The 23415-nt window shown below is 42.8% G+C and overlaps 2 protein-coding genes across 2 annotated transcripts in view; both read left to right on the top strand.

The window, feature by feature from the left end:
* Positions 1–6998, top strand: part of LOC143294969 (uncharacterized) — an 11486-nt gene extending 4488 nt beyond the window's left edge. The window contains exons 3-4 of the mRNA XM_076606498.1: positions 4460–4570; positions 5301–6998. Of these exons, the coding sequence (XP_076462613.1) occupies positions 4460–4570; positions 5301–5377 (188 nt within the window). The 3' untranslated portion in view covers positions 5378–6998. The remainder of the gene's footprint in view (positions 1–4459; positions 4571–5300) is intronic.
* Positions 6999–15857: 8859 nt separating this feature from the next.
* Positions 15858–22129, top strand: LOC143295391 (uncharacterized). Its single transcript, XM_076607062.1, has 7 exons — positions 15858–15957; positions 17233–17301; positions 18079–18122; positions 18889–18991; positions 19523–19650; positions 20567–20656; positions 21359–22129. The coding sequence occupies exons 2-7, from the start codon at positions 17244–17246 to the stop codon at positions 21518–21520; spliced, it is 585 nt and encodes a 194-aa protein (XP_076463177.1). The 5' UTR covers positions 15858–15957; positions 17233–17243; the 3' UTR covers positions 21521–22129.
* The last annotated feature ends 1286 nt before the right edge of the window (positions 22130–23415 follow it).

Genomic DNA, 23415 nt, shown 5'->3' with positions numbered 1-23415 from the left:
AATAGATTTAAAGATGGAATTGCGACGATTCTGCCAGTATATAATACTTGCAGTTTACTGATCCGACAAGAGATATTTAATTCAATACCCTGCAGCAGAAACACAAATTTCAGCTCACCCAACGGCGTCGAGCGACATTAGTTATGGAATGAATGTTGTTAAGTGTCGACAATGAAGGACAAAATGACGTAAGCTTAGCGGTAGTTGAAATCTTCAGACTGACGAACGATTAAACTGAAATAAAGCATGCTTCTAACTGATTAAAGTGTGTGTGTAAGCATAACAAATATAATATTACAGTGAACGATACAGAGACTTGATTTAATAGATGTTTAGAGAATAGGTTTAGAATCGGCTTTGCATTCGAACTGGGAATGGCGTCACATATTATGAGTGAGTCATTGAAGACCGGCGTGTTAGTTGCTGAAAAGGTGTCTGCTATAGCTCAGCTTTCGGCTTGTGCTGTGAGCTGAGCCACGGTCATCTGTGGTCAGCTGAGCGCTTGGCTACATCTCCCCCCATCTTTTGAAATCCATCGTCTGTGATGGTTAATTAAAAGCAATTCTTGTGAGCAGACTTAGCTGAGCATCAAACAAGAATTATTGAGCAGGTAAAGGGAGATAATTCAGCCGATAACTGATAGCAAAGTGAAATGTGGAATGACTGCAACATTCTTAGGAAGACCCTACTTCTATAGTCAAAGTGGCATTAGCCAGGTTAAGTTATGGGTTTGAACTTAGTCCAATGCATCCTCAGTTAACTTTGAACAGTTTGATATAGAGAACGGGTCCCAATTTGGTAAATAAAATATGAAGTTGGAAAGCATTCATTTTTGTGCCCATCAATCTATGTATCAACACTGTCATATATACATGCAGAGTTGCATACATGTATAATAGCATAAATAATAACAACATGAATTATGAGAGCATGTTCATAGACATACTTTGCATTGCTAAGACTTTGTGACAAGCTAGATCACAGGTTAAGCAAGAAGAGAATAAAAAAAAAACCCCTAAAACATGAATTGCGCAGAAATATCTGAAAATGAAAACAGAATTAAAGCATGAACAGGAATGATATGAAAAATAACATAACAGCACTGTTTCAGCTTAGCAAGAATAAAAAATGAAAACGTGTCAGCATCATGACTGTTCGTTTGCAGTGTCGCTGTTCTGGCTGTTATTTTTTTCAAAACACTGTAAGTGGAGTCCTGGTTGCCAGTCGTGTGGATCGCCTTGGTGCAGGATCTGGTGGTAGTGGAGGCGCACTGGTGCTGCCTGCAGGGTTGATGTCCTGGGTCTAGGTCTGGGCCTGACCAGCCACACACCACTGTCAGTGTCAGTGTCAGACACTTTGTCACCCTGGTGGTGCAGTGGGACCGGGTGAGTCGGTATGACAACAGGTGGTGGTTGTTGGCTGGACCTCTGTGGTGGGGGGCTGAGTACAGGTGGGGACATCCGTGGGACCACAGCGTCAGGTGTGGTGTTGTGGCACCTCCGTCGTCTCCTGCGTCGCTGGTTTGGAGCTGGTACAGTTGGCGTCAGCCCCAGTTGCCCAGTGTGTGTAGTGGCAACACACTGTTGACAGGAACTGGAGTTGGATGGTCAGCCTTCTGTCGCCTGGCCTGATAGCGTCGTTTGTGGCGACACTGGTCCTCGGTGTGACCGGACCTCTCACACCAGACAGTGTGGAGGGTGTGGGGCCTTGTCAGCAGCACAGCGGCGAGGATGAAGTGCTGGTCCTGTAGGATGTGGGCGGTGTGCTGGCATGGAGAACTGCAGCTGACGTCGCAGGCTGGCGTTCCCAGCTGCGAGCGTGGCCAGCTGAGTCTGTAGGCGGGCAACAGTGGTGTTTCAACGCCGGGGCAGGTGTTGTAGGTGTGGCTGTCCTCCCGCAGTCATCGCAGGGCCTCCCTCTTCGCTGCCTTGAAGGTGGTGTCAGGGTGGTCACGGATGAAGCGCCTGACATCGCTGGCTGAGTGCAGCTGGCTGAAGGCCTCTGGCGAAAGCGTCGCGGAGGATGGCTGCTGGCACCTGCATCATCCCATCTTCAGCCTTGTTGACCTTGGTCCACAGGTACCGAAGATGGACGCGTAGTTGGTCACCGTCTCCTTGGGCTGCTGCTGTCTGTTGAAGAAGTCAGTGGCACGGGATGTGTCGTCTCACTGCTCTCCCCAGTTCTCATCAAGAACTGCACGGATCTTGGCTGGGGTGTCCACGTGTCATCAGCAGCCCGACGATCCGCTGGCGAGCTCGGCCTGCAAGGGCTGAGATCAGCCTGAGAGAGGCTGTCGCGTCATCCAGGGGCTGTAGCTGGAGAATCAGTCTGGCCTCATTGATGAAGTCTTCGACTTCACTGCCGGTTTCCTCACCGGATAGCGTCGGGAATTTGGGCAGAAAGTTGGTTGAAGCCATCTTGATGCGGTCAGCTGAGCGCTTGGCTACAATTATAATAAATGACAATTGTATAGCGCATTTCTCTTAGTTAACTCACTCCATGCCAAGAGTTTTTGCCCTTGCCAATCCCTGAAAACCCAGGGTTTGTATAGGATGGGGAAAAAAATGTAAAAAAACCAAATAAACACCCAGACAATTGATATTTGGTATATGTATGCAAGGAATGTTGTTCCATATGTGTGCAAAAAATCAAAGTATTTACTCACCGTCTTGATGTTGATCGCGGTATCCATATTTAGTGTATTTTTTAGCATTTTTGCACCCATCAGAAAGGTACAATAACATGTTCCACATCACATTCTAACACTATTTGAGGGACTGAAGACCTAGTGCATGCAATGAAGTATGAACAGGTGGTGAAGAAAGTTGAAATTCACTCATACAAGAAAAAATATTGTCTCTACATAATGAAAATCAAAGAACAAAGAAAAAAACTCAACCGGCTGGGTGTTGACTGGCCAGTCAGCTGACAAACCTGGTATGCCAGTGAAGGGATGTGCAAGAGGGAAAAAGGAAAAATTGTCAGTCCAATCACTGGTGAAAACACTTGCAAAATCGTCCATTTCCTCAGTGGTTTCGTCGTCTGTGTCTGTCTCATCTGCTGGCACATGTTCCCCACTTTCCTCTCCATTGTAAACACTCTCTTCAGTGGCCGAATCTGTTTCTAGTTCATCGGGATCTGGTTCAAATTAACTGTCCGAAGAATCAACATTATCTCCTTCGACATCAGAGCCTTCAGTTTGGATAATTTCCAAAGCATCTTCAACGCTGAGTAACATTTCACCTCTCCGACCGTGTCTAACACTTCGCCGTGACGCCATCTTGTCAAAAAACTTACAAAGCTGACAGGGGGCACGCTTTGTTATCAAGTGCGGTTGAGCTTATCGCGACACACACGCAGCGTGTGTGAATGAAAAGCTGACCAGAGGTGACGTAAGATATCACATCTGCTTTTGATTTTCGCATCCGACGCGTCACTCCGACAGCACGACTTTTTAAAATCCAAGTCCGCATATGCGGACATTGGCATCCAACGCTTTCTCCGACGATGTCCGCATATGCGGACAATGGCAGCGAGTGAGTTAATCCACTCATTGCGCTGTCAGTCACCCTTTCACACTCAGCCAGGCCGGAAAATGATCAGCCACACAGCCCTACACACACGCACCCCATGAGTTATTACACTGCTCAAATTATCCGTGAAAAAAACAACAAAACACGACCTTCACAGAACAGATGCGATTTTAGCCGGAATTTGAACAGAGAGTGTGTTGGTTGGTGTCGAAGTCCTACAGGCAGCGAAATATCACAATGCAGCAGCTTGAAGGAACGCAGGTTTTTTTCTCATAATTTATTATTTAATTATGAAGGAGCGTGTCAATGTTCGCCAATGTCAAAATTTCACATAGGTCTATGTCAATGTTCTCACAAAATATTTTTGGTAGGTCTATGATCCCCCAAGTCAAAATTCCCCCAGATCTGTGTTCCTTCCTGTCTATGTTCCTTCATGCTATGTGTGTTTCATCTTTGAAACACTTTTGGTGAGTAGTCAGTCGTCAGTAATGACCAGTGGTCAGCCCAGATGAAAAAAGTACTAACACTGTAGTCAGTCGTCAGTAATGACCAGTGGTCAGCCCAGATGGAAAAAGTACTAACACTGTAGTCAGTCGTCAGTAATGACCAGTGGTCAGCCCAGATGAAAAAACTACTAACACTGTAGTCAGTCGTCAGCAATGACCAGTGGTCAGCCCAGATGAAAAAAGTACTAACACTGTGATCAGTCGTCAGTAATGACCAGTGGTCAGCCCAGATGGAAAAAGTACTAACACTGTAATCAATCGTCAGTAATGACCAGTGGTCAGCCCAGATGAAAAAAAAGTACTAACACTGTATACAAATGCGTGAATGTTTGTGAACATGTGCCGATTAACAAACGTTCGTCAATACGTTCGTCCATCCCAGCAGCCCTCCACCCTCACTCCCAGCATGCATGTCAACAGGAAGTGACGTGATGAAGAGCTGTGGCGCCATCTGTGGGTGTTCCAGTCAGTGTCCTTGTCGGAAGGCAGGATGTGGCAGCAGTGCGGGGCCTGACGTCAACCTGTGTTCCGGTCAGTGTGTCCACAGCTTCACTGCTTTCTCCCTTGTTGTTTTATATCAGCACTTTGTGTAGGTGTGCTCAGACAGGCCAGGAACTCCCACCCCTGGCAGCTCCCAGGCACGGATGAGAAAGGACTGAGTGGTAGCTGAGTGCCACGCCCCCTTCCCTCTGCCCTCAGCCACATTCCTATGAACCTCCCCCCCCCCCCTCACACACACACACACACACACACACACACACACTTATAGTGAATAGACGTTAAACTGAAGATAAAAAAAAAACACACTCACACAAGACAGTGTTGTTATTGTATGTCTGCGTGTGTATGTGTGTGTGTGTGTGTGTGTGTGTGTGTGTGTGTGTGTGTGTGTGTGTGTGTGTGTGTGTGTGTGTGTGTGTTTTGTTGTTGTGTGTCTGTTGTGTCAATGCGTGTGTGTGTCTGTGTGTATAAAAAAAATAACTGTATGATAATGGGTTGACATAATGGGATGTTGTGTGATGTATATGAGCTTGTGCATGTGTTTTATGTGTGTGCGTTTTGAGAAAGACAGATATACAGACTGAGAGAGACACACAGACAGACAGAGAATTACAGCGAGAGACAGACAGAGAGACTGACAGAGAGAGAGATACAGAGACACAGAGAGAAAGAGACAGGCAGACAGACAGAGAAAGAGAGAGATGCAGAGAGACAGACAGAGAGAAGGAGAGTGCAGCGTGAAGGTGTGTGCTGATTTCAGGTCAGGCCGGACAGAACGTGTCCTGCACCATGCCGGGTAACTGTGGCTGCAACAAGGGCTCGCTGGGAAAGCTGTAGTCAGCCTGGCCTCCACACACTGCTTGTCTTGTCTTGTCTTGTCTTGTCGTGTCGTGTCTCTTGTGTAGGGAAAGCTGTAGTCAGCCTGGCGTCCACACACTGCTTGTCTTGTTTTGTCTTGTCTTGTCTTGTGTCGTGTCGTGTCGTGTCGTGTCGTGTCGTGACTCTTGTGTAGGGAAAGCTGTAGTCAGCCTGGCCTCGACACACCGCTTGTCTTGTCTTGTCTTGTCTTGTCGTGTCGTGTCGTGTCGTGTCGTGTCTTTCGTGTAGGGAAAGCTGTAGTCAGCCTGGCCGCCACACGCTGCTTGTCTTGTCTTGTCTTGTCTTGTCTTGTCTTGTCGTGTCGTGTCGTGTCTCTTGTGTAGGGAAAGCTGTAGTCAGCCTGGCCTCCACACACTGCTTGTCTTGTCTTGTCTTGTCGTGTCGTGACTCTTGTGTAGGGAAAGCTGTAGTCAGCCTGGCCTCGACACACTGTTTGTCTTGTCTTGTCGTGTCGTGTCGTGTCGTGTCTCTCGTGTAGGGAAAGCTGTAGTCAGCCTGGCCGCCACACGCTGCTTGTCTTGTCTTGTCTTGTCTTTTCGTGTCGTGTCTCTTGTGTAGGGAAAGCTGTAGTCAGCCTGGCCTCCACACACCGTTTGTCGTGTCGTGTCGTGTCGTGTGTAGGGAAAGCTGTAGTCAGCCTGGCCTCCACACACTGCTTGTCTTGTCTTGTCTTGTCGTGTCTTGCCTTGTCGTGTCGTGTCGTGTAGGGAACGCTGTAGTCAGCCTGGCGTCCACACACGGCTTGTCTTGTCGTGTCGTGTCCATTGTGTAGGGAAAGCTGTAGTCAGCCTAGCGTCCCACACACTGCTTGTCTTGTCTTGTCTTGTCGTGTCCCTTGTGTAGGGAAAGCTATAGTCAGCCTGGCCTCGACACACTGCTTGTCTTGTCTTGCCTTGTCTTGTCTTGCCGTGCCGTGTCGTGCCGTGTCTTGTCGTGTCGTGTCGTGCCGTGTCTTGTTTTGTGTATTGTCGTGTCTTGTCTCATGTGTATCTCGTAGCGTTTTCTGTACGTGTGGAGAGCAGTTTCTTCTTTTTTTCTTTTTTTGTATTCTCTTATCTCGTGTTGTCATGTCTTCTCTTGTCGTGTCGTGTCTTGTCTTGTCTCTTGTGTATTTGGTAGCGTTTTTTGTACGTGTGGAAAGCAGAGGGTTTTTTTTGTAAATATTTTTATTATGAGACTTTCGTAAGAAAAAAAACAACATAGAAGACACACGAACAGAACAGTCCAACTTCGTTTGTGACACACACAAAATATATTTTTTCACTACATATTTCACTTGAACACGCGTTTGCGTTTACACACACACACACACACACACACACACACACACACACACACACACACACACACACACACGCACGCACGCACGCACGCACGCACGCACTGCAAGTTATCCCGTGTACATTAATTGAACCTAAGCGTGTTCCAGAGTTTTTAACGAAAGTAAATGAAAGAGAAAATTAACCTGCGTACGAATATTTGTTGTAAAAAAAAGTTATTTAAACGGTCTGTGATGTATCTTGAACTGTTTAATCAGATATGATTAATTTTGACAATAAAAGCAATGCTACCAGCAGAATACAGGTGTGGCGGCTGTTATGTGTGCCAAGGCCATGTATATGACGGACGTCATGTGTGCCAAGGCTATGTATGAATGACGGACGTCATGTGTGCCAAGGTCATGTATGAGTGACGGACGTCATGTGTGCCATGGCCATGTATGAGTGACGGCCGTCATGTGTGCCAAGGTCATGTATGAGTGACGGACGTTATGTGTGCCAAGGCCATGTATGAGTGACGGACGTTATGTGTGCCAAGGCCATGTATGAATGACGGACGTTATGTGTGCCAAGGCCATGTATGAGTGACGGACGTTATGTGTGCCAAGGCCATGTATGAGTGACGGACGTTATGTGTGCCAAGGCTATGTATAAGTGACAGACTGTTTGCGTACAAGCACACACAAAATGATTATTAAAAAAGAAAACAAAAACTTCTTGACACGTTAGTCAGACACAAAGCACACACACACATGCACGCGCAAATCGCTTTTGATTAAGACTAGATACACTTGCACACAGAAAAAATGAAAGAAAATAAATGAATGGAGCTGCACTGTGCGAAGAAAAAAGTAACTTGACTCAGCACAGCACAGCACAGCACAGCACAGCACTAGGTCTGACATGCACTCTAGGTTTGACGTGCACCCTAGGTCTAGGTCTGACGTACACTCTAGGTCTGACATACACTCTAGGTCTGACATACACTGTAGGTCTAGGTCTAACGTACACTCTAGGTCTGACATGCACTCTAGGTCTAGGTCTGACATGCACTCTAGGTCTGACATGTACTCTAGGTCTAGGTCTGACGTGCACTCTAGGTCTGACGTGCACTCTAGGTCTAGGTCTGACATGCACTCTAGGTCTGACATGCACTCTAGGTCTAGGTCTGACATGCACTCTAGGTCTACGTCTGACATGCACTCTAGGTCTGATGTGCACTCTAGGTCTGACTTGCACTCTAGGTCTGACGTCTAGGTCTGACGTGCACTCTAGGTCTGACGTGCACCCTAGGTCTAGGTCTGACGTGCACTCTAGGTCTAGGTCTGACATGCACACTAGGTCTGACGTGCACTCTAGGTCTGACATGCACTCTAGGTCTAGGTCTGACGTACACTCTAGGTCTGACATGCACTCTAGGTTTAGGTCTGACGTGCACTCTAGGTCTGACATGCACTCTAGGTCTGACGTGCACCCTAGGTCTAGGTCTGACGTGCACTCTAGGTCTAGGTCTGACGTGTACTCTAGGTCTGACGTGTACTCTAGGTCTGACGTGCACCCTAGGTCTAGGTCTGACATGCATTCTAGGTCTAGGTCTGACATACACCCTAGGTCTGACGTGCACTCTAGGTCTGACGTGCACTCTAGGTCTGGCATGCACTCTAGGTCTAGGTCTGACGTGCACTCTAGGTCTGACGTGCACTCTAGGTCTGGCATGCACTCTAGGTCTGACGTACACTCTAGGTCTGACATGCACTCTAGGTCTGACATGCACTCTAGGTCTAGGTCTGACATACACTCTAGGTCTGACATGCACTCTAGGTCTAGGTCTGACATGCACTCTAGGTCTGACGTGCACTCTAGGTCTGACATGCTCTCCAGGTCTGACGTGCACTCTAGGTCTCACGAATCACGTTGAGTTATCCTGCTCGTCAGGCATCTCTCACAGACACACCACTGAGGCTTAGCGTTTATGGATTTGTCCGACCGCCTTCTTGTGAAACTGAAACTGGTTCTTCAGGTATGGTCATGGATGGAGAAACCGTGTACAATTTACCTCACTGCATGTTCCTCAGAATAAAATAACAGATTTTCCTGGGTAAGAAAAAAAAAAAAAGAAAAAGAAAAAAAGAAACCAGGTTCATTTACGATCCTCCCATCATCACGCGATCATCTCACACATTTCTACCCTCACTCTCACTGACATGGCATCAGCAGGCCAGTGCCAAGCTGAAGCTTATCCATGAGAAAAACATAACTGACTTTGACATGTCAATAAATTTCATAAACATGTTTAAAGATGCAATTTTTTGCAATTGACAAATAACAAACTTTTTATTTATTAGTATTTATATCATTTTTATTTTCATTATTATTTTATTATTATTATTATTATTATTATTTATTTATTTTTTTTGCAAAAAAAGGAAATGTGTGAAATCAATAGAACGAAGGGAATTAACCCCACTTTAGAGACTGAGATTATCGTTTGTAAAAGAAGAATGCTCTCCCTTGAAAAACCACTGCCTTGACATGGGAAAACAATCATACACACATAACATTAACACACGGATATAATCTTGACCAGCTGCTTTTTTCCTGCCTCATTTAAACACTTGTGCGCGCGTATGTTCACACGCGCACACAGACACCTATAGCACACACACACACACAGAGGGAAATTAACTGCAACAATAAGTGGTACTGTACTGATTTAGTATAAATAATATTTAAATGTTTCGAATGCTCCAAACAGTTAAACCTGAGTTAGACTGGCCTCTGCTTACCCTTTCTGGACGTCAGTCTGCTGGCAAGTTCATACCTGTGTGATCGCGGGTTCAGATTCAGTACAGGTATTCATTACAGGTGTATGCGCAAAACTTAAAAAGTTATTCAGTAGCCAGCAGCGCGCAGCACGATCTCCTGTTCATTGTGTGCCTCATTTCAACACTTGTGCGCGCGTATGTTCACACGCGCACAGAGACTTATAGCACACACAGACACACACAGACACACACAGACACACACACACACAGACACACACACACACACACACACACACACACACACACACACACACACAGGGGAATTAGCTGCAGCAATAAAAAAAAAAATTGCAAATGAAAAGTGCTCTCCCTTTAACTGCCCCCGTCTGACATTCTCTCCCCCCCCCCCCCCACCCCCCACCCTCTCTCTCTCTCTCTCTCTGTACGTTTGGAAGACACATTTGTTTTCTTCTTTTTTTCTTTTTTACAATGTGCTTGCATGCTCTGTGTGTCTATCTGTTCATACGCATTAAACATAGAGGATAGAGAATTAGGTCACCAACAACATAGTAGGTCATTCATTAATAACTGTTGAGTGATTTGATTCTTCCACATTTGTCTTCGTTACATGTATCTGCTTTAACCATGAATATGACAACAACAAAAATCGTTAACAAGCCATATCACACACACACACACACACACACACACACACACACACACACACACACACACACACACACACACACAAATCGACAATGATCATAAAAGCATTGGGTTTTCTTTTCTTCTTTTTTTATTCGGAAAGAAACGAAACCGAAATTGTCAGGGACAGACAGAGATAAAAAGAAAGAGAGAAGAGGGGGGCGGGGAGGGGGGGCGGAGGGGGCTGGGGGGGGGGGGGGGTTGGAGAAAGCATGGAAATGTACTCTCTTGAAAAATCAAGTCAAATCTATGACTGTTCTTTTGTAAGTGTTCAGCCTCCGGTGACAGGTCAATTTGTCTCCCTCCCCCACTCAGCCCCGGCAGGTTTATTTCACAAAGCCCGGGCTGCTTGGAGCACGTGGAATGTGACTGGTGAACGGTGCAAAGCATGGCTGAACTGTATGGCGATTAATGGACACAAATGGTGTCGTGGCCATTTAGAAACGAGGAGCTGAGCTGACAGCCCCTTTGTGTGTGTGTGTGTGTGTGTGTGTGTGTGTGTGTGTGTGTGTGTGTTACCTATCGCTAAATTCCTCAGATGCTCCGCACAAGTTCTAGGTGCTAAGACTGAAACAGGAGCTTAAGCCAGTGGTGATTAAGGACTGTTTGTACAGTACTGAAGATAGGGGAACAGAGGCCGGCAGACACAAAGGATAAAATAACAACGATCCTTAGACACCCAGGCCTTTGTACTATATGTATAACTGTTATCACCGTGCCAAATCAGGAACTCAACATTGCATCGAAACATAACCCCCACCTCACCCCGCCCCCACCCTTCCTCATTCCTGTTCATCTCCGACACACAGAGACACATTCCTGTTCATCTCTGACACACAGAGACACATTCCTGTTCATCTCCGACACACTGAGACACATTTCTGTTCATCTCCGACAGACAGAGACGCATTCTTGTTCATTACTGACACACAAAGACACATTCCTGTTCATCTCTGACACACAGAGACACATTCCTGTTCATCTCCGACACACTGAGACACATTCCTGTTCAATTCTGACACACAGAGACACATTTCTGTTCATCTCCGACAGACAGAGACACATTCTTGTTCATTACTGACACACAAAGACACATTCCTGTTCATCTCTGACACACAGAGACACATTCCTGTTCATCTCTGACACATAAAGACACATTCTTGTTCATCTCTGACACACAAGACACATTCCTGTTCATCTCTGACACACAGAGACACATTCCTGTTCATCTCTGACACACAAAGACACATTCCTGTTCATCTCTGACACACAGAGACACATTCCTGTTCATCTCTGACACACAGAGGCATTCCTGTTCATCTCTGACACACAGAGACACATTCCTGTTCATCTCTGACACACATAGGCATTCCTGTTCATCTCTGACACACAAAGACACATTCCTGTTCATCTCTGACACACAGAGACACATTCCTGTTCATCTCTGACACACAAAGACACATTCCTGTTCATCTCTGACACACAGAGACACATTCCTGTTCATCTCTGACACACAAAGACACATTCCTGTTCATCTCTGACACACAGAGACACATTCCTGTTCATCTCTGACACACAGAGGCATTCCTGTTCATCTCTGACACACAGAGACACATTCCTGTTCATCTCCGACACACAAGTGAGACACATTCCTGTTAATCTCTGACACACTGAGACACATTCCTGTTAATCTCTGACACTCAGACACACATTTGTTGTGTGTGTAGGTGGGGGATGGGAATTTGCTGTATTCTTTAAATACGGTTCAATTTTATAATTGTCACAGCGTTCTTGTAAAATTCTAATTTAGATGAACTGTTATGTTTCAGTTTCCAAAATTTCATGTATTCATTTTCAAGCTTCTTGGATATAGCATACTTTAATCTTTTAACACTAAAAGTGAATTGATTTTTTTTCCAAACATGAGCTAATCCAGTACTAGTTAATACATTTCTTATGAAAAGTAGCCACTGAACATTTTTATTTGACGATACATGCATTTCTATGTTTTGTATACAAGTGAATTTTGAGGAAGGTCTAATATATGTATCCAACAGCCAGTAACTTGACATATTATTTTTAGGCTAATAGGGAATCTTCCTAATTCTCCTAAAACGGGGAGAACCATTGCTCTTTTATGTACACCAAGTAATTGTTTACAAAACTTGACATGAAGTCTTTCATGTGGAAATTTGTTGAAAAAACAATTACTGGATAATTTGAATGAATTAAACGATACATCTCCTGCAACATCATATTATGAAAACCAAACTTCTGCTCCATATGTTGAAATAGGCGTTATCAAAGTATCATATAACTGACACATGATATCTATATTCATATCTGTATTACGAAATGTTCTGAATAGCACATGCGGAGCCTTATTTGCTTGATTTTTTAGATGCCTTTGTGCTCGACTTAAGTTGCCATTTGTATGAAATATAATCCCTAAATATCTATATTCTTCGTTGTTTCAGTTATGTCCTCTCCACATTTGAAATGTAGGGGTATTTAGGGACAGTTTTTGAAAAAAAAAACCCCCAAAACCCCATTACTTTTGTCTTTTCTCTATTCAAACGTAAGCCCGATTGACTGCAGTAAGAGTGTAACATGTTAACTTTTTGTTGCAAGCCGTCTTTAGATAATGATAAAATAACTAAATCATCTGCGTATAAAAGGCATGGGAGTCTAGTAGATGAAGTGTTGTCAATCGTTGGGGAGTTCATGTCTGTCATATCTGTGGTGATATCATTTATGAAAATATTGAATAGAGCTGGGCTGAGTGTATTTCCCTGATGTACCCCCCTTCGAATAATAAATTCTCCGCTGAAATGATCTTGTGATTTTGCGTAGATTTTAGCGTTCGTATATATATATTTTTTATGATATTAAAACATTTACCTTTTATTCCTATTCGGTGTAGCTTCAGCATCATTGCATCATGCCAAACACTGTCAAACGCTTTTTGAAAATCTACAAAACAACCATAATTATAGTCGACTGTTTTTTCTTTTTATTATCTCATCTACTAACTCTTTTAAACAAAGATTTGATCAGTGGTTCTATAGTTGTTGTGTTTTTGGTTTTTTTTTCGAAATCCGGCATGTTCTTTGATCAAAACGTCGTTAGTCTCCAGATATTCATTCATTCTTGTATTCAGGATGGTGCAGAATACTTTACCTAATGTATTAGTCAGTGCAGTCCCAGATAGTTATTTGGGTCTATTAGGTTGCCGCTTTTATATAAAGGGATACTGATACCAGTTTTCCAATCGTCTGGATACATACCTGTTGTATATATTATATTATATAGCTTTTGCATGGCAGGTAACAGAAGCGGAAAACTGCTTTTGATCATCTCATTTGTTATTGCGTCCCTTCCTGGCGATTTTTTTTTTTTTTTTTTTTTAATACTTAGGCATGCCTTTCGTAGGCTATTTCTTCTTCAGTAATTTCTTTATTGAAACTTAATGTATTACCATAATATAGCATTTCAGTGTTTTCAAGTTCATTTTTTGCTCGTCATTTATTTCCACACGTCTTTTCTACGTGTGTGTGTGTGTGTGTGTGTGTGTGTGTGTGTGTGTGTGTGTGTGTGTGTGTGTGTGTGTGTGTGTGTGTGTGAGCAGAAATCGATGTAATGTGTGACTCGCATAACCTTGACAATAAAAAGATTCGGATTATATGTTGTGATGTAGAGACGGAGGCATAGTTTTGACAATGCATTGCAGATTTTCCCATACGGTCCTGAATGAGAGAGGAAATCATTGTGACCTTGCGACTGAGCTGAGAAAAGCGGCTTTGTTGTTTTACTGGGTAAAACCACAACGGGCCTTTTATTCTCCATCACGCTGGTGCGGCAGGAACACAGCACAAAAAGCTTTGTTTGAAATCTTTTTTTTACAGAATCACTGGGACGCTCCCACTCGCCATGCACCCACAAACATCATACAACCGCACGCACGCACGCACGCACACACACACACACACACACGCAGACACACACATGCCATGGAAAAACAACAACAACAAACAACCTCGCCAATTGCATTATGGAAATGAATGAATGAAAGTGCTGCTGCTGCTACTTATATGACTACTTCTTCTACTACTGCTACTGGATATTTTTCATGTTGCGCCCCCCTACACCCCCCCCACCCCCGCCCCCTCCTCTCCCCCCTCTTTAAAATACCACATTTTGGAGAAAACTGCATTCCGATTTTATGTATAAACTCACTCGCGGTTTGAACTGAAGATTTATTATTGTGTATGCGTGCAGGCCGAGTGCTTTTCGGATACAAAGTACAGTACTGGAACATGCGAACAAGTTCCTGTGCATTGTTGTGTGAAATAATCATAATCATCATAATGATAATAACAATGATAATAGTAATGATAATGATAGTAGTAATAATGATAATAACTCTAATGACTGTGATGGTCATGAACACTAGAAAGGAGACAATGATCTTCCACTCTCGTGAAACGGAAACAAAATAAGCCGCCTCACTCAGTTTCAAATGCAGACGACAATTTCCCAATGGATGCCGCAAGCAACAAGTCACTGGATGTTGTCACCGCCTTTGATAGATTTTATGACGTGAGTTTCACTCCGGAGGTGGTATTTAGCGAAAACCCAGAGCTGTGTTTCATAATGGTTTGTATGATGATAATATTCAGTTTCAATATTATTTTGTCGAAAACCGATTTAAAGATTGTTTTTCTGTTGTTTTTTTCAGACAGTAGCCGCATTGACTGATATAAAATTAGATCTGGCGTGATGTGTCAGTTTCATAAAAACATGAGTCTTAGAACGTAAAACTGCACAATTGTGAGTGTGTGTGTGTGAAAGAGAGAGAGGGAGAGCTTGAAGGTTTTGTTTGTTTGTTTGTTTTTTGCTTTTGTATGGTATGTTGTACTTGAATGCAAGCATATTCATGTCTGTATAACTCAGCTGAAAACACCTTGAGCTCCCCCAGTCTGGGAGGCGTGAGCGTCAGTTTACATTATTATTATTGTTGTTGTTTTGTTTTCCTTCTTATATTAGCATTGAGAGGCGCACACGGCATTTTGAATAGCGACTAGAGTCATGCGTTGACATGGTAACCACAGCAGTGCACATCCATATCAGCAGTATTCAGGTTCAGGTTCAGTATTCAGTCATATATGACGTTACTTTCACCAAAAAGTGCAACTATTACAATGCATTAAATTAGAAACAACAACAATTATCGCTGGTGAAACTGATTCAGGTCACGCAGAGTATGCAGCTATCGTGTTGTATGCGCTCGGGTCTGCAAGTGTGGGTTCCACTTCTCTTTTCAAAGTTTGGCGAATTTCTTCGGATAACACATTCCATTTCAGCTGGTTTCACAAAGGGAGGGCACGCCTTCTTCATTTGTCTCGAGCAGCAAGGATACTTACTCAGACATCGTCTGATTCTCACCGTAAGAATTTAAGAACTCTATACCGTCTGAAGATGGAGACATTTTTTTCCGAACGATTTCTGTGACAGCCTCTCAATTCCAATCACTCACATGTCAGTGTCGCCACACGCATGTTCATCACACTTGCATCAGTTCGAGGTGAGAGAGAGAGAGAGAGAGAGAGAGAGAGAGAGAATGGTAGGTCTCAACGTGAAATTATTGATGCCTGACCAATAACCTTTTTATCATTATTTCAGCATTACGCATTCGTCATAAAAGAAAGGGATGGTTTTCATGAACAAATCAAAACATACAAGTCGGAGAATGAGAGACTTACCAGTTTGAACGACAGTTTGCTGAAGGGTAAGCGGAATCTTTTCCTTTGTTTCAAATAATTTAGATGATTTACAAATGGAAAGCATCAATGTGTGGGTAAAAATTTAATGTCCGTAATACATCATCGTCAGAAATGAGTGCTTGATAATTTAGCCTTAACACTATAACAATATCTAGTGTGATTTACAAAATAAAAAAGAAAGAAAGAAGATACCGAAAAAGCATGCGTGCAAGAAGATATGGAGACACAATAGCCAAAGTATGTTGTAAACAGGATACTATTGACATTTGGGGTGATTGCAGAAGGATGACACAGTGCTGCCGAGACTTGAACCCACAGCCTTTAGATTATGTTGCATGTTAGCATCATTTGTTTTTCCGGAGATTCAAATAAAGTTTGTCATGCACAATGATTCATTCATTCCAGTGCCTGTTTGTCTGACATTGCTTGCATTAACGAGCTGACCAGTCGTGTAACACATTATGTTAAGGACCCCCCCAAACCCCCACACCCCACCCCTCCCCTCTGCCCCTCATTTCCCTATTTCCCCCCAAGCACAAAGGTGTGCATGCAAAATATTTATCAGCTGTTTTCATTATTGCGATACTTTTCCAGTATATTCATTGGAAAACTCGCATGATTAAATTGTGTGCGTTATTGTATTTATTTCATTTGGCATTATTGTATTTTTTTTTTTCATCTGTGGAGGCTGGGAATACCACTGTACTACAGAAGTGGTGTCTGTCAGATATTGTGAAGGGGGTGGGTGGAATCCGTGGGCGTGTGGATCACAGCCAGCATCAAGACACTGGGCAAGGCTCCTAGAGGAGGTGAACGTTTTGCTTGAGACCAAACAGATGGCCCTCACCTTTACACTTTCAGCTGGCCGACCCGCAGTTGCAGTCATCGGAAGGCATACTTTATTAAATAGTAATACTTTCTTACTCCACCCGCGATTCATCTTTCTAGCGTGATTATTTGTATACATAGTCGTTTGTTCGTTTATTTTGTTTGTTTATCTGTTTTTATGAAGTCATTTTTTTCAAAATGGCGGAAGTTTGGTTCCTTTACTCCTTTGTTGTTTATCTGTTTGTCCGTATGCCTGTCTGTCAAAGCGTCTGTCAGTTCACCACACTATCCATTCATCCGTCTGTGTATCTGTCAATTTATCTATTAGTATGTCTAGTTGTCTTTCTTATATGTCTTCTATTCACATATTAAATCGCGCGCGCGTATATGCGTGCGTGCGTGCGTGTGTGTGTGTGTGTGTGTGTGTGTGTGTGTGTGTGTGTGTGTGTCAGACCTGAAAGCGATGCACGAGATGGTGGGAAACTTTCACCAGATGGTCACCCAAATAGATACTCTGAAAGGTAGGTTGTTTATGTATAACGCTGAGAAATAATATATGTTGTCTTACCAGTTTCTATCCCAGCTTCTGTTTATCCAGTTAGATGTGTGTATTTTATCTGTCTATCTCTCAGGCCAGTTGACTGATTAACTACCCTGTCTCAGTTTCTGACTTCTTGTCTGCCAGCAAGTCATTTTAGGTTACCATTCTAACTGACTGTTTAATACGAAAAGGAAAACACCATGCAGTCGTTTGGATTCTTTTTTTTCTTCTTATACTGACGGCATGTAGAAGAATATGTGGGAAGACATGAAAAAAATATTGTGTGTCTGTGTACCTTCTGTGAAGTGAGCAAATACAGACATTGAGAGATTGTAATTGTGAATAAATAGTGGAAAAACTGTGAAGGCGCGCACACAATACGGACATAAAGAGGTTGAAATTATAGATAGTGCAAAAGCCAGAACACGTGCATACGCATGTATGTGTGTGCCTGTGTGGATGACAGTATTCTTTGTCAGCCTATTTTTATTTTTCCTACCCCCCACCCCCCCGACATGCACACCTTCTCAGTTGCTTGTACACATCCACGCATATGATATATGCATGCGCGCGTGAACACACACACACACACACACAACCACTTGTTTTGATTTCTCGCATGGTTTATTAGTTTTCTGTTTGAAACGGTGTTGTGAGTAACAAAACAATAATTATCTTTAAATATCGTGATAGTAATGTGTTCTGTTGTTTGGAATGACGAGAAACTGACCCGCTTTTTCATTCTTCATGTCTGCAGACAGCAACATGGTTTTGAAAGAAACCTGCGGGGTGCTGGAACAGGTTTGTACAACTCTGAAGAAAATAGACGAATTGACAAGCACACACACACACACACACACACACACACACACACAAAGTTGACCCAGAGCAGATCATATTTTCCTGCTTTTTTTTGGTCAGATTCAGCACGCTACTTTAAATCTGTTTAAGATTTCAGATGTTCCCCTCGTTGCTGCAGGGAGCAGAAAAACCGTGACATCAAATGACGCCCCACCACTCTCCTCCTTGGACTTTGAACATTTTCTGTTCGCTTTGATCTCGAGATAATAAAAAATCCACTACCAGATTTATAACCTGCTAAGCAAGCCTTCACCCCGTTCAAAAACAAAACGCTTCCACAGATATGTGAGTTGCTCTTGGTCTGATGCTGCGTTTTCATTCCATTTTCTTCAAACTCCCTTCTTTTAAATCATTCAAACTGATGTCAAAGTTAATCTTAAGACTAGTCTGCAAAAACATTCAGAAGGCAATTGTGATCATCATGAATTATTTTGTCGATGAGTAGATACGCTTGATGGGAAATGTTTTCAGTCAATATCTTAACAAAAGTAATCTCAGTATTGTTTTTATCATTATTGTTTTTTTTTGTTTTTTTTTATACTAATTTTAGTTGTATAATTCTTGGCTTATTTTTCTCTGCTTTCAAAGAACTGGTCAAAAATTCTTTCAGCCATTATTTGTGGCTGTGTTAAAAAGTGCACACATTTGTGTGTGTGTATGTGTGTGATTGTGTGTGTGTGTGTGTGTGTGTGTGTTGAATGAGCAGGAAATGAAGACAAAGGAAAAGCAGAACCAAGAACAACTCCAAGAGCAAAAGAAGGAAACAGAGGAGAAGCTAACACTGGTAATCCAGTCCAGAGAAAAAGAGGGTTTGTTTCTGATTCTTTTTGTTTTTCTCGTAGTGTAGCACTCATATCCAGCTTTTGGAATTTTTGAGATGCTTTCCTCAGGTCGTCGGTACAGAAGTATTAGGATCAAAATAATCACTTAACCAGTAGCTTTCTACCCAAAGCAATCACCCTCTGTCTCTCGAACAAACCTAGTACGTTTAAAGAGAATTGTGCAATCAGCAACTATTTACATGAACATCTACTAGTCATTCGCCCTGTCTTTATGTAATGTATCGTGTGTGGCCTATGTTCAAACGTGTGTACGTGTATGTAATGTGTCGTGTATGGCATATGTTCAAACGGGTGTGCGTGTGTGTGTGTGCATGCGTGCAAGCACAGGTACTTACATTGATATGCATATGTGTCTAAAAATTTACTGTATCTGTGTTTGTATATGATATCTTACGAATGTTTGTACCTTTTATGTACTATCCCACTCCCCCCCCCACAACATTGGTTGTGACCCCGTTTCACTTGGTACTAAAACCTGTTGTATGACTGTGTTTCCAGCGGAAAGTGAGAGGCAGCGAATGGTGAGGCAGCTGGAGGAAAAGAACCAGATGATCGTGCAGCTGCAGGAGGCCATTGCTAAGGCCAAGAAAGAGAAGGAAGATGAGATTACCGTGTTGTCCATGGAGGTGAATCTGTTGAACGTTTTCATTCTTGTTGTTTGCCTGCCCGTCTGCCGCTCTGTTATACTGTGTACGTGTGCCACAACCACTGTACAACGTGTGTGGGGCACACTCAGAGAAAACATCCATGCGCGAGTGCACAGTTCTGCATGCACATTCACACACACGCTCGTGTGTACTTGTACATCCCTGTGCAGTTAAATTGGTTTGTGTGTGCAAACGATGAGTAAAACCACCATGTTTTCAGACGTCTGCCTGTATGGGATTGTTTGTGCCTGTTTAACTAAACGTTGGCATATATTACATCTGATGGAACGAAAATTGGCATGGTTATACTGTTACTGCTTTTCTGTCACAAAATTACTGCAAAATAATCTCTTTTTCTTTTGAAACACAACCACTTTAAGGAACTGGGTACAGCTTTGTGCTATAACATTTTGAAAGAACATATGGTACTAAATGATGTGGAAATCAGTTTTCAGCATATCCATTTGAAATCATAAACAAGAAAGGAATTGAATCTTTCCAACTTCCCCATGGCAATATTTGTGTCAATGTCGTTGAATGTAAATCAAACCTAGTTTCATTGTGACAGTAGAACACATGTCTCATATCAAATTTTACTTTTCCGCCATACACGAAAGCTCAGTAGTCAGTAGAACCGTTCTCTATTTTCATTCTCTAATTCGTGTTGTTTTTTTGTTGTTGTATGCCTAGCATACAATCTGTGGAGGTATAGCCCAGTGTTTCATCTTTTTCTTCATTTGATACGATAGCCTGGAAATGTGATACACAAGTGCTTGATCCATTTAAAACCATTATAAGTATTTACGCACTAAAGACCATTGTAAATGTGAACATTGTGATGAGTGTCAGTGAAAACTGATGAAACAGTAACCGAAGCCAGCTCGTCTTTGTGCAGTACGAGAATAAACTCGCCAAAATACAGCGACAAAAGTCTCAGATTCTTCAGAACGCCCAGCAGTCGACAAACCAAGACATTTTTAGAAAGGTAATGGATGTGTAAAGAACGGCGTGTGTGTCTGTGGGAGGGGGGCGGGGTGTGGGGGGTGTATGTGTTCACACAAGCGCACCCTCGTGTCCATATTCCTCAACACATTTATCCAAACACTACGCACGACCACAATTGTGCTGGCAAACAGAACCACACAAGGTTTCAAAGTTGTTTTGTAGACCCACGTGGATCAGCGTGGTCCAAGACGTGTGTCACTCATTGTGTGCACTGTGTGTGCAGAAGCTGAACCACCTGAAGAAGATGCATGAGGAAGAGGTGTGTCACTCATTGTGTGCACGGTGTGTGCAGAAGCTGACCCACCTGAAGAAGATGCATGAGGAAGAGGTGTGTCACTCATTGTGTGCATGGTGTGTGCAGAAGCTGACCCACCTGAAGAAGATGCATGAGGAAGAGGTGTGTCACTCATTGTGTGCACGGTGTGTGCAGAAGCTGACCCACCTGAAGTGTCACTCATTGTGTGCACGGTGTGTGCAGAAGCTGACCCACCTGAAGAAGATGCATGAGGAAGAGGTGTGTCACTCATTGTGTGCATGGTGTGTGCAGAAGCTGACCCACCTGAAGAAGACGCATGAAGAAGAGGTGTGTTACTCGTGTGTACGGTATGTGCAGAAGTTGACTCACCTGAAGAAGATGCATGAGGAAGAGGTGTGTCACTCATTGTGTGCACGGTGTGTGCAGAAGCTGACCCACCTGAAGAAGACGCACGAGGAAGAGGTGTGCAGACTGAAGCAGCACATCGCACAGCTGCAGTCCCAGGCCGCCACACCTCCACCAGCGGCTTCGCCACACACCTCGCACTTCTCCTCCAACATCTTCACCACTCGGGCCAAGAGAAAATAAGTGGGGTACAGTAGTGTCTTGGCTCATGTTTTTTTTATCCCCATTGTTAGGGCTGCACACCAATGTTGACTTTTTTGTTTCAGATCTTTATAGTCTTCTATATATTTTATATGTAGTCCTGAAGTTCACAGGCATGTTTCATGGAAACAATTTGAATGGTATGGTTATTTTACCTGTAAACACAGTCTTCTGGGATGTTTACCCCTTTCGGTTTAGAAATATACCATTTTTGTTTGTTTGTCTGTGGTAGTGATTTTTCCTTGTTTAAAACTCGGTGTTGGAGCCGTGTCATGCGTGTGTTCTTTAGTTAAATTTTTACATTTCTGTTCATGTAGTGTGATTTTGGATGAGAAAAAAATCCATACATTGTCACGACGGTTCAGTGAGCAGTAGATCCTCGCTGTGGAGTGACCTAGGGTACAACAAACACGCACACATCCAACGACACACCTTGAACACAAAACGATGAAACTAAAAATTTGAACTCGGAACGTCGAATAAACATAACAGCAGCTAGGTTTCCCTGTTGAGTGGCCAGCGTCCGTCAGTGTATCTTAGCGGTGTATATCCTGTTGTTTTGGAGCGACCTTACCTAGCATTGAAATTCTGTTTCTGGCTGTTGTCTGTGCTGTCAAAGTCCTAAGTATTTGATTGGCTGTTGTAATCAAGAACGAGGCTTGTAGTGCCATCAACCTACAGGTCTATGATGGAAAAAAAAAGTGAATGAATTATGGTAGCCCTTTGTTTGGCTTGTAGTGAAATCAAACTACAGACTTATAATAGTATAAACAAGTATATTTGTGGTACCCTTTGTGTGGCTGGTAGATCACACTACAAACCTATGATGGTATAAAAAAGTGAATGAATTGTGGTACCCTTGGTGCCTCTTTGAACTGCTTTATAAACTGGAAATTAATATCCAAATGGCTTGACATCCACATTCATGTAATTCTGTCATTCACGCGGTTACTTAGACACATGTTTATTTTCTTGTCGAACTGAATCAGTAAATGATACATCATTTTGCTCAGCCCCAAAGCAGTCGGTTGGGCAGTGAGCAACTTGTTTTGATTGATTTATCTGACGCACTTGTGTGTTGTTGGTTCCTCTACCATGGGTAAACATTTTGTTGTTTTGTTATCGTTCTGTAAAGTTGTTAAGTTTGGTATTGCAACTTTTGCATTGTGATGTTTTTTATGCTGCATTTTATAAAAAAAAAAATCCTATCATGATGCAATAAAGCATCTGAGTTACTTGATTACTTGATATTTTTATGATTCTGTGTTGTAGCAGTTCCGTTCGGTTACTCAGGAGTACAGTGTTATTTTCATTTTCATTTTACCTTGTTTTTAGATTTATTTACTTAGTTATTCTAATTTATTTATTCATTACTTTGATGACTTCTTTCTTTCTTTATTTTTCTCAAGGCCTGACTAAGCGTGTTGGGTAACGCTGCTGGTCAGGCATTTGCATAGCAGATGCGATGTAGCGTATGTGGATTTATCGTGGTGATGATTATGAAGATGGTCATGAAAATACTACTACTACTTCTGCTACTAAGAAGAAGAAGAATATGCCTTCGTTGTTACAGTATTAAAATAATGTACTTTATCTAAGTGAAATTATATACTCACTATTCAAAATAAACCCATTTTCATGCTGTTGCTTTCTGTTGAAAGGTTACTGATGAAAACTTTGTCGTTCCGTTTTTAACAGAAATTTGGTTTTGTTCCATGCAAGCAACCACCACCATAGCAACAACTAACCAGTCAGAAAACAGACACGAACGGATTTTTATAATGAGAGGATGATATCTTGTTTGGAAGACTTCAGGGTCATTAGAAGGTCCCAAGTAAATCAGAGTCCCACTGCACCTCCCCACTCCTCATTCCAAA

Source organism: Babylonia areolata, chromosome 20, assembly GCF_041734735.1.
Source record: "Babylonia areolata isolate BAREFJ2019XMU chromosome 20, ASM4173473v1, whole genome shotgun sequence".
Lineage (NCBI taxonomy): Eukaryota > Metazoa > Mollusca > Gastropoda > Neogastropoda > Buccinidae > Babylonia > Babylonia areolata.
This window is presented reverse-complemented; position numbering and strand designations above follow the sequence as displayed.

Coding starts and splice junctions, on each gene's coding strand:
- LOC143295391 (XM_076607062.1), top strand. CDS start 17,244: ATGCACGAGATGGTGGGAAACTTTCACCAGATGGTCACCCAAATAGAT. Junction 18,992..19,522: donor CCAGTCCAGAGAAAAAGAGG/GTTTGTTTCTGA, acceptor CTGTGTTTCCAG/CGGAAAGTGAGAGGCAGCGA. Junction 19,651..20,566: donor TTACCGTGTTGTCCATGGAG/GTGAATCTGTTG, acceptor GTCTTTGTGCAG/TACGAGAATAAACTCGCCAA.